Source organism: Sminthopsis crassicaudata, chromosome 1 (assembly GCF_048593235.1).
Source record: "Sminthopsis crassicaudata isolate SCR6 chromosome 1, ASM4859323v1, whole genome shotgun sequence".
NCBI lineage: Eukaryota > Metazoa > Chordata > Mammalia > Dasyuromorphia > Dasyuridae > Sminthopsis > Sminthopsis crassicaudata.
This window is the reverse complement of record NC_133617.1, coordinates 239130134-239149738: the sequence shown is the minus strand read 5'-3', so window position 1 is coordinate 239149738 and position 19605 is coordinate 239130134. Positions and strand designations below refer to the sequence as shown.

Genomic DNA, 19605 nt, shown 5'->3' with positions numbered 1-19605 from the left:
TTATTACTGAGATGGAGACCTTAAATCCTAGTCCCTTTCAACGAATAACAATGTGCCAAATACCTGACTTTTAGCTTTCTTTGTAATGTGTGCTTTAATTTTTTTAAGCAGTGTAAAATGTTCAAGCCATGTTTGAAATATTTGTATCATAAACTTAGGAGGGAAGCAACATTTCATGGTCTCAGCAATACTCTTTCTTAATCCCAGCAACTCAGAAATGTTCTGATTATCAAGACAAATTGCCCTGAATCCTGTCTTATATAAATTAAAGATATTTGCCTTTATAACATTACACCTATTCCCATGTGACTGTATTTAATATTTGATGCATCAGCATGTACTTCTGTTTTTCTTTTGAAGTTTGATTTCCTTAAAAAGTTACACGCTTGCCCTTATCCCTCACACATTCCTCACAAGGACACATTTATCAATCGGGATGTAATTTGTTTTGTTTTTCACAGAAAGCAGTTTGGTTTTTTCAAACACTATTGAAGGTAAAAGACACAAAGAATTAAGTTCGACAAAAAGTTAAAAAAAAAGTGATACACACTAAATACACATTACTAAATTTTGCACTTCCTAAGTGGTTGGTTAAAAACATAGTCTATTGACTTTATTTTTAGAGTTACTTTAAGTATTGGAACAGCTTAACAAATTCATTTAACTTCTAATTTGACAAAAAGAAATTCCAGAAAAGAGTCTGTGGAACTAGGTTTGTATAAAGGCTAAAGGTTTGTATTCATCTAGTCTAAATGCATATCAAAGAGAAATCATGGATATTTTTATTTAAATGCTTATTGTTTTAGGCTTTGATTATCTTCTAATTTAAAGTGATTAGTGATTCTTCATGTGAAGTTTCCCATTGTTAAATGGAAGGTGAATTCATTAGTATAATGGACCCTCCTATTTCACAAAATTATTTGAAATAAATATTAATTAAGAACAAATCTTTATCATTGAACATGTAAAATTGTCCTTTCTTTTGTCAGTTAAAGCATTTATTTTTCTGTCATTCATTATAGTATAAATGAGAACTGGTGAAATTTTAAAGATTCACTGGCTTTCAGATTTTAACATATAAAGAATGTCAGCTTTAATCATTTACTTATTCACTATGTTATGTATATTTTCTTTTTTGCCTTAAAAAAAAGGAAAGAAAAAAGAAAAATGTCTAAACTTGCTTGTCTCTCCGTAGGACAGTCGGCCCAATATGTCAAGACCTCTGATCACTAGATCCCCTGCATCTCCATTGAACAATCAAGGCATTCCTACTCCAGCACAGCTCACAAAATCCAATGCACCCGTCCACATTGATGTGGGTGGTCACATGTATACCAGCAGCTTGGCCACACTCACCAAATACCCTGAATCAAGGTAATTTGATAACTGGCAAGTCAGTTGACAAAGTGTATGCATTTGGTAATCTATGTTTTTCTCACGGCCAGATACAGTGAAACTCCTTCATAACACTGACATTGGGGAAGAGGATTAACTGCCATATAAACTTACTGTGTAGTAATGGATTTTTACTGTATCCAGTTTTGTTTGCAAGGCCATCAGTTGACCCACAGAATATCCAAATCCATACTATAAGGAGCTTCGTTATGATGGAGTTCTACTGTATTTGACTTTTCTAAAGAACTTCATATTTCTTAATGTATTTCCAAAAGAAGTATTATCTCTCTTATTATTCTTCCTTCTGTTCTAAAACACAATTCCTTATAAATCCATATACATGTGTCTACAGGCAGGTAGTTGGTTTGTGAATTTTGCAGATAATCAGATTGCAAAGCAGAAAAGGAGATACAGTATTTTTCCAGTGAGGGAGGATTTTTCAGGACACCATGCAAAAGTCTTGGTACACAAGGCAATCTTGCAAAAATGGTCTCAGATCCTGAACAGCTCAAGCAAAAGAAGTGTTTGTAGGGGGAGGGTTATGTTAAATCTGGCACTGTAAATGCTTGTGGGATTTTTTCCCCCCCTCAGTTCTAATAGAATCACAAAGAAGGGATTCACTTTTGCTCTGGAACATCTACTCATGGTCTTGCTGACCACTCTGGCTCTCTGCTCTGCTTCTTCAGAACAACAGTTCTTTGCTAGTCCTGTTAGTTGATGAGTAGGAATGAGCTGACATGAGGCTGTACACTTCCTATTTCTGTTCCTACTCATAGAAAAAAACAAGAAGTTGTCTGGTTTCAAGAGTTCTTAAGATAGGAGGGAAATGATTCTTTTTTAAAAAGGAGACATCTAGCCTCAAAGCTATCACAGAAACTTGACTAACTCCCTGACATATTCTTTGGTATGTGTGTTTATAAATGTGTAATCACCATAACAGTCACTTAACAGCATTATTGACTGAGTACTTTCCCTTGGAACATTTAACTATATACTGTGGTCTGTTACCATAATCGTGATTACATTTTTGCACATGTAAATACTTGTATCTAGGAAAGAATTTTTTTTTATTACATACTTCAGTTAATGAAAAGATCAGTGCTTCTTTTACATTTAAATACTGAATACCAGGGAGAAAAGAAAAGGTCCCATATTAAATGTGTCCAAAAAAAAACCCTTAAAAAACCAAAAACACCAAGCATTTACTAAGCTCCAGAAAGATAAACTGGCATAATCTGTAGCAGCAATTCGTTTCTTGAATTTTTTTTTTTTTTTTTTTTTAACTCTTGGCATATGTTACATTAATGATTACACATTTATATATAATAAGAAAACATTTTCTTCTGATCCTTGTTTCTTAATTGGTTACAATTCTTCCAACTGATTAACCTTCTCCTATGAGCCAATTTGCTCTTTGGAAAGATCATTCCTATCACTTTTCTTTGGCACTGATGAAAAATCAGAGAATTTATTGCTGGGATTTGTTTTGTTTGTTTTTTGTCATTTTAATTATCTCACAATTATTAGATATTATCAGATATCATTGTTATTCCTGTGGTGCTTTTTCTGAAGGTCTGTTTCCTCACCAACCCACTTACTGGTTTATGGATGATCTCAAGACTTCTTAATCTCTTATTAAAAATCCTGAACAACAGCAACTGCTCTGGCAGGTTCAACTACCATCTACGTCAAAGTGCCACACTTGATCCAGAGCGTTTCAAAGATTTCTTGACTTGCTAAATAGCTTCACCAATTTGGTTGAAAAAAAACAATCTTCACATCTTCTTTTCATAGGCTTTCTCCAATTTTTGTCTTCCTTGTCACAGTGGGTCCTAGCACATCAGCTTCTGTTTTATCCTCCTTTCCTTCCTCCTATTGCCTTACCATTTAGTTCATTGCTAAGTTCTGAATTTTTTTTTCTTTCAAGCTATTTACTAAGTGCCAAATCATTCCTTTATCTTTCTTCTTTTAAAAAATAATTTTAGATAATGATTAACTATAATGAATATCAATATAGTCAACCAAGCTTACATTGCAACTACTGTGTTTAAAAGGGATGAAATTTATCCTATGAATTGTCATTGTCAGCTTATTTTTCATTCCCTCCCAAGTCTTCATTAGTATTCATTTCCCCTCATATGCTTATAGTTAATGTTAGCTCTGCTGCTCTGATTTCTTTTTTTCTTTTTTGTATCATTTCACAAATGCCTTTACACATTTCCTTATCCTCATACTTTCTCATTTTAATTACAGAATAGTACCGTATTACATTGATGGGAGAATTTTTATTCCTCCAGTATTGTGCAGTTAGATTGTTTCTTGTTTTTTTATATCACAAATAGTACTGTTATAAACACCTTTGAAAAGATTGTACCTTTAAACAAAATAACACAAGGCATATTCTCAACTACAACATTATTTGGGTCAAAGAATATGAAAATATTTGTAACTTTTTTCTACCTATTGCCAAAATATTCCCCCAAAAAGATTCTACAAGTTTACAATTCTGCCATCAAAGCATAAGTTTTTTTTTCTCTATATCAGCACCACGAACAGTTAAATTTTTAATGATTTTTATCAAATTGGTAGATAAGCTGCTATCTCAACTTGTTATTTGAATTTTTTGTTATTAGTGAAACTGTATGGTTTTCAAGTGATTATTAACATTTGGTATTTCCACTTTTGAAAGTGGTACATATAAGAACTTCTAAGAAAACTGGAATGCAGTTTAGCAATAATGAGGTTCAGAATAAGCATTACTTTTTATCATATGCAATAGCTCAAAATGCATTACTTGAATATCAAAGATCACACCATGACCAAAAAAAAATTTAGAAGAGGACAAGATCAGTTACTTTTAACAATGGTAAATGGCAGAACTCTTAACCAAATAAAACAGAGATTACAAAAAAGAAAATTTTAATTACATTGCTAAGTTTTTTGCACAAAGTTGGTGAAGCTAAGAAAGGAAACCACAAAATAGAGAAAAAACTTTTTGTCATAAAATGGCTCTGCCAAGGATCTGATATCTAAGATATATAGGGAATTAGCACAAATCTCTAAGAAGCCATTTCCCAGTGAATAAATGGTCAAAAGATATAAACAGTTGTAAAAAAGAATTTTTAACTAAAACCATATGAAAGATTGTTCCAAATCACAACGAGTAAGAGAAATGCAAACAAAACAATAATCATTTGGAATTGTCCTACTGAAAGTGGCTAAAAATGCCTATTCTTTTGACCTAGAGAGCCAATGGCTGGGCATATATCTCAGGAAGATTAAAAAACAAGGAAAGTTTCCATATACATCAAAAGATTTATAGTTCTTTTTCTTTTTGAGAAAAGTAGAAACAAAGTAGACAAGGACTGAGTTAAGAATAGCTTAACAAGTTGTAGTACAAAAATATAGTTGAATATTATTGCTTTGTTAGAAAAGAATTGAAAGAATCACTGGAAGATTTATATGAACCTAGATGGAGTAAAATGAACAGATCAAGAAAAAACCTGTATACAGTCACTGTGACAATGTAAACAGAAAAAACAACAATAGCTACAATAAAAACTCCAAATACCATATATAACTGTGACTTCTAATCATTGTAAAAGTGAGAGACTATAAAGATAAGGAATAGTTTATATATTGTCTGACATGGTAGAAATGTTGGCTAATTTTGTCTGATTTTTTAATCTTATTTCTTTTGCATCTTTGATAAAGATGGCCTTCTGATTAAAGGAATGGGGAAGAACATATTGTGAAATGAATGTGATGTCAAAACAAAAATATCAATTAAAAGAATTTTTAAAGAGAAGATAACATTGTCTTTTTATACTGGTTGACCACATATCCACTGTAGATCAGATTCCCCTTTTTTATTTATTCCTATAACAATAGGCAACTTGTGGTATGTCTTGCCTCTGCTGTCTTACTGGTTTCTTTGCCTCCAATATCTCTCCTTTCATTAATTCATTAGTAAAAATTTATTCAGCACCTCTTATGTGCCAGGCACTATGCTAAGTTCTGGGGATATGAGAACAAAATACAGACCCTGCCTTCAAGGAGCCTATAATCTAATGAGGGAGATAGCATGCAGACAAATATATGCAAAGCGAGATATATACAAAATAACTAGGAAATAATTAGTGGAGGGAAAACACTGAAGTTAAGAGGATTTGTAAAACCTAGTAGTTAGAACTTAAAGGAAAGCCAGAAGTCAGTAGTTAGATTAGAGGAGAATGAGCATTCCAGAGAGAAAATGCCCAGAGTGGAGAGATCAATTGTCTTGTTTATGGAATAGCCAGAAGGCTAGCATCCCTGGATCGAAAAATATTCGTTTGGTTTTTACTACAACTGACACAATTATCCGTTCTGCCCATCATTCTACTCTATTCTAATCTAATTGTTTTCGTGAATGATTAATGGTTCTAGCTTCTCCCCCTGACTGTACCATGTAGGGTTGCTGGGTTCTAAGATCAATATCATCATACAGATGCCTTTTTAAACATGCATGTAGAGCTACTTTGGTTCCTTCCAAAATGACAACTATCTGCAGCTTTTGACCCAAAACAGGTATACATCTATAAAGTTCCTATAAACAACTGAATTTTGAATTGCTTACTGTACATTTTGAAAGAGATCTGAATGTTCCTTTCACACAATCAAATTTGTTGAGTTTACACATAAAGTTTTAAAATATGAAAGATCTTGCATGAAGTTCACTCTAGTCTAGTTCTCTTCTACTTAAGGGAAGATAAATAGCAAATATGCAAAGGCATAACCTTTACATATATATAAACCTAGGTTTTTATTGAAATACAGAATTTTGCAACTGAATGGCTGCATCTAGAGTCCCTCTGGATCAAGTAGTTTTTGTACCTATTAGCTTTTAAAAGCCTTTCACAACCTTGTCCCAACCTATCATTTCAATATCATAGATTATTGCACTTTCTACACTCTACTAGCCTTCTTGCTATTCTTCACACACACAATCATCCCTCTCTGGGCCTGTATGTAGGCTGGCCCCATGCCTTGAATACACTCCTACCTCACCTCCACCTCTTAGATTCTTTACTTTTCTTCAAAATTCTATTCAAGGGATCACATGAAATCGTTCTTAATTTCCCCAACTTTTCCCTTTGCCTAAACCTTTCCTGCTTGCCTGTTCTAAATAAAATGTAACAAACAAACAAAAATTTGTGTACATTTTGTATGTTATTTCTTTGATAGACTGCAACTTCTTAAGGTTAGGAACTGTTTCTTTGTCTCTGGATCTCCAATGTCTAGCCTTGTACCTAGCAAATAATATGCACTAATTAAAATGAGCTGTAGCAATAAGACTCCAAATATGACTGTCCTTCCTAAACTTTTTATTAGAAAGTAAAACAATTAGTTGATGGAGTTTTCTCTTTATCTGGTAGTCTATTTTGTAGATCAGAAAAACCCAATTCCATACAGCCAGACAATGACAGTTCCAGAATTGAAGTACTCTGGCTGTCCCAAGGATTTATGTTCAAATTCCAGCTCTGCCTTTTAGTCAAGTTTTTTCAAAATTGGACTATAAGTAATTTGATGGTCTGTGGCAATATCTAATACATAAAATAGGGCAAATCACTTAACTTTTCTTGTAATCAGTTTTTTCAAATGGAAAATGAGCACAAGGTCTTCTGAGATATCTTCTATCTCTAAATATCTCTAAATATGATGGTCTCCCAGCTCCAATGTCCTTTTCGTTATACTAGGCAGTGTCTTTAATATTCTACATTTGAAAATGGATTACAAATAGTCCAGCTCAGGTGTCTGAGCATCAGGCTTAGAACATTTTCTGTGGCCCATAGAGCCTTTTCTTTGTTCATCCTCCAACTGATATCTGTCTTATGTTCATTTCGGAGCTAGAACAGAAGAAGCTTTTTCTTGTTTTTTGTTTTTTTTTTTTCCCTCTGAGTACAAAGGGAAAGTGAGTTTGATGTGTTTAGGAGGATATAATCATTTAGCAAACAAAAGATCCCAGAAGAATAAAATGTTCCTGAATTTTTTTTTTTTAATTCTGGGTTTTTTTGCAAATTAAAAAAAAAAATTCTTCAAAGAACTTTCACTGCCTTGTGTATTGCTAAATTTCTGAGATATCAACTATGCTACTTTCTTGCTTAGAAAACTCCAGTGTCTCCCTGTTATCTCTAAGGTAAAAAGGAATCCCTATGTTTTTAGAATATACTTTCTACCTACCTTTCCAGACTTAATACATATCACTCCCCTTCACACACACTGCTTGCTAACTCAATTCATCTACTAACCCAATTTATTTCTAAATTCATCTATTTGTCTCACATCCCTGGCCTTTACTTCTTATAATGTCCTCCCTCCTCATTCCTACTTTAGACTCCCAGTTTCCCTCACACTCAGCTTTGGTGGCTCCTTCCAGATGAAGCGTCTCACATGTTATGTCTTTGTCTCCTGACATTTTCTTCAGTTTGTTCACTTGTTTCCATAATGGAGCCTCCTAGTTTTCCGAAGGAAGAAACTGTTGTATTTGTCGTCATTTTCCCTGTATCTTGCACATTGTACATGTTTGATAAATATTTGTAGAACTGAATTTTTTGAAAAAAAAAAATTAAATTTTTTTTTTTTTTTGTCCAAACCCATAATTTCATTGATGTAAGAATTTCATGAGGAGGAAGGCCCGTCTCCCAATTTAGATCAGCTCCTGTTCTTCCACATGTCTTCCACATGTTTTTCCACAAGCCCATTGCTTAGGGCACTGGGAAGTTTAATATCTTGTCAGAGGTGGGGCTTTTACTCTTGTCTTCTCGCCTCCAAGGCCAGCTGTCTATCTATTTACTGTGTTCTGGTGCCTCTTATACATATTTTGATGTGTGTGGGCTTTTTGCAAACTGGCTTCAGACGAGACAAAATGTTTCACCAGATAAATATAGGTCTAATCCTTTTTTTAGTCACTACTTTAAGCTCTGACTTCATGGTCATTTTACCAAAAGAAAATATCCACTTTTAACTACTAACCAAGGTCAGCAGTAGTTCTAGTGTTGCTAGTTTCATGGGGTATTTCCCCCCTCTTGACTGATAAGTAGCTATTAGTAGTAATGCTAAAAAAAAAAAAAAAAAAAAAAAGCTTATCCGAGTTTTATCTCTTATGTGAAATCTTGGGTTAATATCTCAAATTGTTAAGTTGTTATTCATCTCAGTTGTTACAACTAATGAAACTAAAGTATACGAATGAGCTGAAGAAATAATGAGTAGTTATAAAATAATCTTTCTAAAACTTTTTTAATATTACAAGGTAAAACAATTATTTCTTGCTGTTTCATAGAGGTAATATTGATCCCAATCTCTCTTCTCCTCCACCCCCTCCTCCTCTATTAAGAATTGATCTTACTGGAGGAAGCAAAAAGCCTCAGGTTTTTATTTACTTATAAATCTTTTTAATACAAAAAATTGCACTATAACTGATTTGATGTTCTATGGCAAAAGATATTAAGTAAAATAGGGGGAAAGCTAGAAAAATAACCTACATGGAAAAAAACATGTCCATACATACATATGACACAAGATATACATAAATCTAAAGATTATAAATATATAGACATCCTTTGCTAGCTACTATTTTTGTTATTAATAATAATATGTAATCTCCTATTGTTAACATTTTAACTCCTTGGCACTTCCCATTGTTACCCTAAAATACATTCTTGGCAGTGACTATGAGGAAGGTCATTTCTCTTTTCAGAGAAAATGGAGAATTTAAATTTTCTTCAAACTTAGACTCTCCTCCTGTCTGCCCTTTCCTCCCACTGCCAATAAGAGCAGTATTAATTCCAGTTGTGCCTTTTTTTTTTTTTTTTTTTTTTTTTTTTGGCTGTAGTCTTAAAAAAAAACAAAAGCAAACAGTAAATTAACTGATATTGCTAAGTGAAACTGTGAGGTGGTAATTGTTCAGTTATTAACAATAAGGGCTGAATGTGAATAAGTGACCTAGAAGTGAAAGACTTGATCTCAAGTTACCAATCTTTTGACCATCCAACCTCACTCCTTGACAAAACTTTTGTATATTTTAAACCTAGGACATGAGTAAACTCCCACATAAGTAGATTATGCTAAATGGAGCTCTTCTAAATAGCAGTGCAGTTACTAAGCATACTGGCATATGTGTGTAATTGCAAAACTAAATTGACTCAGCTTCCAGCACTGAAGTCAACACCCATGGCCACCCATGGGGTATGCTTGGAGCTTTTGGATACAGATGCCAAGATATAGAATAGATGCTTTTGCCATCAATCAACTACTTTCTGGCTAGCTTCAGCAGGATTGTTAGCCATTGGAGAGGGGGAGAGGAAGGAAGGAAGGGCGGGGAAGAAGGGAAGGAGAAAAAGAAGGGAGGAAGGGAGAAATGGGACAGAGAGACAGAGATTGTATTTAAAGAAGAATAAAATGGAGTTTTTTTTTAGTAGTCTGAGGATGTTTAAATTTTTAATGTTTGAATCTTTATGAATACAAATTCTTTGTAAATTTCCCAATTTGGGAAAATTGGAAAACTTTCCTTAATCTTGTTTTTGGGCTCAGTGATTCTTTACTTTAGCTTTTTTTTTTTTTTTTTTTAGGGATAGAGACCAGACCTTGGATTTCATTGGCACAAGGAACTCCTGAGGGAGAAAAGTCCCTTTGCCAATGCAGGTTGTCCCCTTTTCTCTGCAATTTAACAGAATTGCCTAAAAAATTATGAGATCACAGGACTTGCTCTGGATTATACAATAAGTTATGCATGATAGGTGGGTTTTAAAGCTAGGTCTTATTCATCTTTGAAGCTGGCCCTCTAATCCACCACATTATACCATCTTTCACTTAGAGTTATGATTTTATTATTTAAACATAATGTAAAATTTTCTAAAAAGTTGTACTCTACAGAGCTCTAAAACTGACATGTTTCAAGATCTTGATAAGAACTGGATAAGAAAAGGCCCCAGACCCAAATGTCCTCAGCATCATCTACCTACTGTTTCTTCCATCTTTCTTAAGGTTCACATTGAACTACATAGGATACATTTTCCTTTGGTCCTTTCATTACTTTGTAACTCGTTTCTTTTTCTAATAAAGTATTGTTTCTCTCAAGGTAAAGATTAATAGACTCATTATCTTTGTTGCTGTTTTTGAGTTGGCAAAAATTCTTATTGGAAGTGTTCCTGGCAAGGAAGAAAACAGAAAACAAAGCCCTGGCCTCAAGGAGCTTACGGCAGTCTGGGTCAGCTTCCTTGATCACTAGGTTTATTTATTTTTTTATTTTTTATATTTTAATAGTTTTTATTTACCAGATATATGCATGGATAATTTTACAAAATCGACATTTGCCAAACCTTTTGCTCTAATGTTTCCCCTCCTTCCCCCCCTCCCACCCCACAGTAGGTTGACCAATACATGTTAAATATGTTAGAGTATAAATTAAATACAATATATATATATACACGTCCAAACAGTTATTTTGCTGTACAAAAAGAATCAGACTTTGAAATAGGGTACAATTAGCCTGGATCACTAGGTTTATTAAAGGCAATTCAGCTTCAAGGAGATTTAAATGAGGAAAAATATGCTCAGCAAATTAATTGAAAGATTCTCCAAGTTAGGTTATGAAGGGACATTTTTTTTCCTTCTGTTCTTTTCATCTTATAGTTTTGCTGTACCACTCTTTAATTAACAATTTATTTATTTATTGGCAAATAGTATTTTGTTTTTTTCAGATTACATGTAAAGATAGTTTTCAACATTCATTTTTATAAGATTTTGAGTTTCAAATTTTTCTCCCTATCTCCTTCCTATCTCTCTTCTTCAAGAAGGAAGCAATCTGATATAGGTTATACATGTGCTATAATATAAACATATTTTCATACTAATCACACTGTAAAAGAAGAAACAGAACAAAAGGGAAAAGCCACACACACAAAGGTGAATAATATACTTAGATCTGCATTCAGACTCCATTGTTCTTTCTTTGGGTGTGGATAGCATTTTCTTTTGGAATTGTCTTGGATTATTATATTGCTGAGAACAGTTAAGTCTATTAGTTGATCTTCACAAAATGTTGCTATTACTGTATACAATGTTCTCCTGATTTTTCTCACTTTACTCAGCATCAATTCATGTAAGTCTTAACCAGGTTTTTCTGAAACCTGCCTACTCATCATTTCTTATAGCACAATTGTATTCCATTACATTCCTATTCCACAACTTGATTTAACCATTCCCTAATTGATGGGCATTCCCTCAATTTCCAGTTCTTTGCTACCACAAAAAAGGTTGCTATAAATATTTTTGTACATGTTTTCCCCTTGTTATGATCTCTTTGTGTACCACTTTTTTTCAAAAGCATTTTTCCCAGGCAGAAAGTCAATGAAATTGACTTCAAAAGACCTTTTATGATGAAAGACCCTTTTCTTGTTCAGTAACTTATATTATACCACTTCTAGCTAGCTTCTTTTGCTATTAGGAAACAAAATCATACAAACAAAATGTGTACTTCATCCTCTATTCTAAGCAAGCTAGCCTTTAAAGTCTTGTCCTTGAGAATAATTTGGAGGAATAGATCATATGATACCTTCCCATTTCCTTGCTACCTGAGAGATCTGGAAACCAAATACCATTTAAAATATACTATGGGCTTGCTTGCCTTCTACTTCCCCTTTACAAAGTCTGAAGGTTACATTATGAAGGAGGTATTTTTTAAGAGAGTAGTTTCAGTTCCATTTTGTAACTAATCTATGTCCATAAATGCCTGTTTCTTTATTTTAAGCTTTATAGTTAGATTTGTTTGAGTGACTCAAAATAACACCTGATCTATTACCAATTATCTATTTAGAGTTCTGTTAGTTTCTTTCCTACTCTCCAGCATGTTGTAAAAACATATATTTATACATCATCCCCACTATTTATATAATGTGATAATTTGTATATATAATTTGTAAATTAAGTATAGCAACTTTACTGTTAAAACTTTTGCTTTTGGTTAATGTAGATGTTTGGGATTAAGATAGAGTTGAATGGGAGAAATAAAAGGGTACTGAAATAAATGTGAGAAGAGGGCTTATACTACTCCCAGATCCATAGATATCTAAAAGAACTTTATTAAATGAAGTACAGCATGAAATAAGAAAAAGTTTAGACAGCCTTATCGAAAGACTTCAGTATACCTGAAAATCTGTCTGAAAATATTTTCATCATTTGAGTGTCAGGACACTCAATAAATAAAACAAGCATTTAATAAATGCATCTGATATTGGTTGTATGAGTTGAATGAACAGCATATCCTACCAATGATAACAACTAATAGTAGTGAGAACAGATATCCTGAGAAAACAGTTACAGTGTTGTGTGATATATTTTAATTGTTATTAAATTGTCAGCAGTTTGGGCTTACTTATAAAGGTGTGGATTTTATTTCTTTTTTTATGGCTAAATTTTAAAGGTATGGTCCTTTTGGGCCCATTGACAAATTTATGTCTGGATAAATATTAAAAAGGTTAAGATTAAGAAGTAGAATTTTTAAAAGAACACATAGAAGTGTTTGTACTAGGCAGTACAAACTCAGAAAGAAAATAAGTGACCATCACATCTCAGTTGCTCTGTAGATGTGTTCTTCATAAATTAAAAGCTTCCCCCCCACTTTGGGATGTAGAAATCAGAGTAATATTCTACAGTTTGTCTGTAGTTTAAAGGGAAGATCTAGTCAAGAAAGAAGATAACTATCTGCAGCATTGTAGGCTGTATTTACACAGAGGGTGTCTGTAAGAGGCCTTTTTGGGCTGTGTGGGCCTTGGGGCCTTACCACCCCATGGGTAGCTGCTTATTTGTAGAAGTAAAAGGGTGGGTGAAGAATGGGATGTGCAGGAAAATATTCAGTAGGTTTTGGCTCTTTTTCGCTTTAGAATACTGAACCTCTAGTGAGGAACTGAGAGGATACCTCTAAGCAAACTGTCCAACATCTAGTTATTCAGAAGCAGATTATCTGATGTGTGGTTTAGCTCAGTGCTATTCTGCTGCCTTGAAGCCACTGCTTCTCTAGCTTCTAGGGCTCTGTGTAGATATTTGCAGAGTTCCCAAGGACAATAAAAGGCCCTAGGGAACCTACTCCCTTATAGATAAAAAATAATAATAATAATTTGTATTATAATAGATGCTTGTGCAAATCAATTAAATTTGCTGCTACTCTTTCCAAATGACAATTCCCTATAAGTAACTCTAATGTTAACTACTCTACAATGATAAGATAAGAAAGATGAGAATCTAACTATATAGTCTTCAGGCTTGGTTAGTCCCTGAAGTCTTGAGCTGCTTAGTCTAATAACTCTGATTGTACCAGCTCAAAGGTCAAAGATTCTGAGTCTCCAAGGACCCTAAGATGTAATGTTCTTTAAATTATAATCTTCTCTGGGAGCAGATTTCTTGGGGGACTTCTGGGAGCAGCCTTAGTTTCAGATCAAAGTAATAATCACCTCAAATGCAGGTAGGAGTTAAAATCCAAATCCTTTATTGTTTCCTTTTAATTCTTGTCTCTTTTTCTGGGCCCGGTTAGCTTTAATAGAGGCCTAACTCTCTCCTTGGTTCCAAGAGCTCCCTCTGAATGTCTCGGAATCCAAAGGTTTGTCCTTCAGCCTCCAGCCAGCACAAAAATGGAAAATGGAATGAATCTGACTCCGCCTCCAAGAGTGGGCTTGTGGGCTTCTCTGTCTGGCCTTGAGAACTTCTTGCTTATATGCTGTGCACTGAGTATAAACTAGTCATTATATCATTAGGAAAGCATTATTTGTTGTAGGATTAAATCAATGCTAAACTAGATTTAACCATTCTCTCCTCAAATCCACTTAGTACCTTGTTTCAAGTTCTGACCCATAACATCTCCTTGTAGGATCAGATCAATCATACTGAACCATGCTAAATTAGATAATTATTGCCTCTATCAATTCCACTGTCTTAGTACCTTGTAAGAATCATAACACTAAGATATCACTGCAGGCCCCTCTAACTACCAGATCATATAGATCTGTATTTCCTGCTTCAAATCTAGAGCCAGTAAAAGATCTTGCAACCTAGTTACTTTAAACAGAACATTGTAAAAGTATAAACTTACCCAGTCCCATTTTAGGAACAGACCCAGCTACCAACCAAATAGAAGGTTTTCTTCTAAATGTCTCCTCCACTAGAGCATGTGAGTGCAAAGAGGTGAAGAAATGAAATTTAAATGATTCATATTTTTATTTCTACACTATTATATGATGAATGTAGACTGAGATAATAAAAATTTATGAAACACCTGCTATGTGCAGGGCATTGCAATGTACACAAAGACAAAAAGAGCTTACCCCTGTATTCAGAGAGCTTAGAATCGATTATAGGTCCAAGTGAGGTAATTGGGGAGTGCTATTTTGAAACTTTTTCTAATATGTGGTGCAAACGTAAAATAAATGTTGTATTTGCAATCACAATAGAGGTGGCCATGGGGAAGGATTTTCAAATCCTGCTGATGCAGTTAGTGGCAGTGCAGAGTTATGGGAACCCCTTTTTGGTCGGAGACTCAGGTCCAACATGAAAGAATTCACACACCCAAAAAGTCTGACTGGCAAATAGGGGTAGCCTGTGATCTTTTTTTTTTTTTTTTTTTTTTTTTTCTTTCTTTTCTTTTTTTAAAAATAGCTTTTTATTGACAGAACATATGCAACATTGTCCCTTGCAATCATTTCTGTTCCAACTTTTCCCTTCCTTCCATCTTTTTCTTCCCCTTCCCCTTCTACTCCTTCTACTAAATATCAGACAGTCTCATACATGTTAGGGTATATCTTAAATACAATATATTTGTACACATTTGTACAGTTCTCTTGTTGTGCAAGAAAAATTGGATTCAGGAGGTAAAAATAACCTGGGAAGAAAAACAAAAATGCAAGCAGTCCACATTCATTTTCCAGTGTTCCTTCTCTGGATGTAGCTGGTTCTGTTCATTGTTGATCAATTGGAACTGAATTGGAGCTTCTCATTGTTGAAGATATCCACTTCCATCAGAATTGATCCTCATATAGTATTGTTATTGAAGTATATAATGATCTCCTGGTTCTGCTCATTTCACTCATCATCAGTTCATATAAGTCTCCCCAGGCCTCTCTGTATTCATCCTGCTGGTCATTTCTTACAGAACAATAACATTCCATAACATTCATATACCATAATTTACCCAACCATTCTCCAATTGATGGACATCTGTTCATTTTCCAGTTTCTAGCCGCTACAAAAAGGGCTGCCACAAACCTTTTGGCACATACAGGTCCCTTTCTCTTCTTTAATTAAGATCTCTTTGGAATATAAGCCCAGTAGTAGCACTGCTGGATCAAAGGGTATGCACAGTTTGATAACTTTTTGAGTATAGTTCCAAATTGCTCTCCAGAATGGTTGAATCTGTTCACTACTCCACCAACAATGCATCAGTATCCCAGTTTTCCCATATCCCCTCCAGCATTCATCATTATCTTTTTATGTCATCTTAGCCAATTTGACAGGTGTGTAGTGGTATCTCAGAGTTGTCATAATTTGCATTTTTCTGATTAATAATGATTTGGAACACTTTCATACGAGTAGAAATAGTTTCAATTTCATCATCTGAAAATTGTCTTCATATCCTTTGATCATTTATTAATGGAGAATGGATTGATTTCTTATAAATTAGAGTCAATTTTCTGTATATTTTTGAAATGAGGCCTTTATCAGAACCTTTAACTGTAAAAATGTTTTCCCAGTTTATTGCTTCCCTTCTAATCTTGTGTGCATTAGTTTTGTTTGTACAAAAGCTTTTTAACTTGATATAATCAAAATTTTCTATATTATAGCAGGAGGAAAATTGACTAATTTGGATCAACAAATATTTACTAAATACCTACTATGTGCAATGCAGGATGAACAAAGATAAATAATTTTTTATGTGATTAATGAGGACAAAAGTCTCCAGCTTCATGGTGCTGTGACCATGTGGATTAGTATTTTAGTGAATGTTCATTTATCTTGAAAACAAGCATTCTTATCTTAAATGAATGTCACCTAAGTTATATAACAGAGAATATTACTTCTTTATAATTATTTCTGTTCCAATATAACAAATTGTAAATTCTTCTAACCACTCCAGGGCAAATATGCCATGACAGAACAAAAATTTTTGTCTAGATATTAAATATTTGATTATCAAGCACGATGGTAAACCTTGACTTGTTATATAGCATACAGTGGAAAATATTCATTTTGATACGTAAGACTCCTAAATTCCATTCAAATGTAAAATTTCTAAACCAGAGGTTTTTAAGATGTATTCCAAGATCCCCAAGACCTTTTAATGCAATATCAAAACTAGGTTCATAATAATAAGACATTATTTACCTATTAAAATACTCTTTTCTAATTCCATATCTGTATGATACCATATTTTCTTCATATACATCAACCAAAATAACATATTGCAACAGACTGGGTACAGAAGCAGATAAAAGTATCCAGCTGTCTTTCATTAAGGTAAACATCAAAAATATTTGCAAAAATGCATAAAACAGTGCCACTCTTTGTACTAAATTTTTGTTTTGAAAAACAGTTACTTTTTATAAAATGTCATTTGATATAATTGGGTTTTTATTATTAATTTAAAATGAATATTTAAAAATTTTCAGTTTTAATCTCTAATATAAATATCAAGAGATATTTCATATCATCAATAACAACAACAACAACAAAGCTTCTTTGGTCTTCAGTAACTTTTAGAGCATAAAGGGATCCTGAGTCTCTTAACCTTCTGGTCTCAGTTCTCTCATCAGTAGATGATTTATTTCAAAACTTAACCTCTTTTTACAAACTCCCAACTTTACTTTCAACTCCTACACATATAGTAGGTACCTTAGCCTCATATTTCACTAAGAGCATTAGACAAAAATTCCTCAAAACATCTTGGCGTTATTATTTATCTTCCCCTCTTTACTTCCCTCCTATTCCAGGAGATAATTTCTTCACTAGTTTACATGACTCTAGTTCCACTTCCTCCCTCAATAATTTATTCTATCAATTATTCCCTCTTCTTCTATCTTGACTTTACTTTCTTATTTGGTTTCTTTTTATTGAATTATAAATTTTAGGTCTCCCTAATCTTCATATAAAATCTTTTCCTTTGAGGGTTTTTTAATCTTCTTTATCTTTTAACCTTTTTAAATTTTCTTTGACTTCTCTCTCTGTTCTCTTTATAATCAGTTTTGTAGGTAATAGACAACTTATCCAGGTACTGCCTCTGCTTTCTTACTCCCCCCTCATCTCAGCTTCTCATAACCTAACTTCCATCTCTCTATAGAAATGCCTTTCTTCTGACTTTCTAATTCCAAATCCAAAGATCCTTTCTCAAGACTCATCTCCTTTAACCTGTTGCAGCAGTTGACACCATTGAAGAGCTCCTTTCTGATAACATCTCCTCTGGTTTCTGAGATATCACTTGCTTCATTCTCCTACTTTTCTCTGGGTTTTCTTGACTGTTTCTTTATCCTTTTAAAAATCCCCGGAAGGAGATGTTCTCCAAAGCTCTCAGCATTTTTTCCCCTTCTCTCTGTGCTTTTCCCCTTTTTCTCTCATCTGAGCTCCATATCTACATGCCCAATTGCCTATCCTCATATCTCTGGTTCAAATGAGTTTTACAATAACATCTCTCAAACAAAACCCATTCATGCTATCTCCTTCAATAAACCTTCCACGTTTCCCCCCGCCCCAAGATTGTCCTTCTTGTATTATTTTGCATTGTAGTTACTTGCATTTGTATCACTATCAACTGCCGATGCCATTAAGCCAAAAGCTCTATGAAGACAGGACCTACCTCTTCTCTGAACCTAAGAACCATTGCAGTATCTAGCCTATTGCTGTAGTAGTAACCTTTTTTTGAATTGAATTTGATTTGATATTGATGTCCTTTGTAAAGACTTAAATTTTTTTCTCATTATCGATTTTAAAAATTAATTTCCAAATAGAATTAAAATACACATACATCTAGAGGCTTGAAATGAGTGTTGTTTTTAAGGGACTCAGGACTGCAATGGCAGGAAATAATGATGAAATAGTCCATTAATCCATTAATGTGTAAATGTGTTCTGGTTGAAGTGTAACTGAGGTTTGGTCCTAGACTATATAAAATATACCATGTCTATCTTTCAATTTAATGTATTATCACCCTTTACATAATGCACTAAAATGTCATTATTTTTCATCAGAAATTCAGACTTTAAAGCATATCAATATATATATTATCAGTGTTCTTCTAAAGTGTTCTTCTTAGATTGTTATCTTTAAGCCTAAAGATACAGAAATGTACCACTTCTCATCTCTTCTCCAAGCATCTTATACTGAAGTATCTGCTCAATTCTTAGCAAATGTGCCCTAAATGGCCCTTGAAGGACCAAGAAGTAAAGTGTAGGGAGGCTAGAGGAAGAGAGGAAATCAGGGCAAGTCACTTAATTTTCTGGCCTCAATAGAATGAGAACATGGAGATCAAATGAGTATAGTAAGTACATACCATACTTTAAGTGGCTATGAAAATGTGAATGATTATTATATAATACTATTAATAGACTTTATGCATCTAGACTTTAAAATATTCCCAACCTTATCCAGAAGCTCTGATATCCATTCAAAATGGCTTTAAAATCTAGCAGTTTCTTTTGCAGAAGAAAAATTATATTTTTCTATTCCCCCAATCCCATTGGCTGTTAACTGAGTTGTCTGAATTTAATCAAGATGACATGCTGGTAGAACAGAGACCCCTGTCATGGGATCGTGGTTTCCTGCTACTACATAAAGGCCACGTGCCAGTTTGCTTAGTAACGACCTTGCTACTTATCTTCTTTTGTGGTAATGATTATTTTTTCTCTTGTGTAACTCTTCTTATTGTGTTTCCCCATGCAGAAGATAAATTATAGCTGTGCAAAACAGTTAACCACCAGCTTTAAACAGTAGCAGATATTTCTGAGCTTGGAGGGCTTCCTCTTCCCTGAAAGGTGCATTGGAGCTCGCCTGTACATGTTTTCATGATCCAAGCTGAATGAGTTCCAGAACTCCTACCCAGTCTCATTAGGCTTTCCTGGGTCTCTTCTACCCATCTGAACATTGATTTCTTTTTAAGAGATTATAAAGCCCTGAGGGCCTTGCACAAGCTTACATAAA

At 33.9% G+C, this 19605-nt stretch overlaps 1 protein-coding gene across 6 annotated transcripts in view; it reads left to right on the top strand.

The window, feature by feature from the left end:
- The window catches only part of KCTD1 (potassium channel tetramerization domain containing 1), a 253367-nt gene that overhangs the window by 196295 nt on the left and 37467 nt on the right, over nucleotides 1-19605 (top strand). For all 6 annotated transcript variants that reach the window (XM_074276982.1, XM_074277009.1, XM_074277019.1 and 3 more), the window contains exon 2: nucleotides 1196-1374. In XM_074276982.1, coding sequence (XP_074133083.1) covers nucleotides 1196-1374 — 179 coding nt within the window. The remainder of the gene's footprint in view (nucleotides 1-1195; nucleotides 1375-19605) is intronic.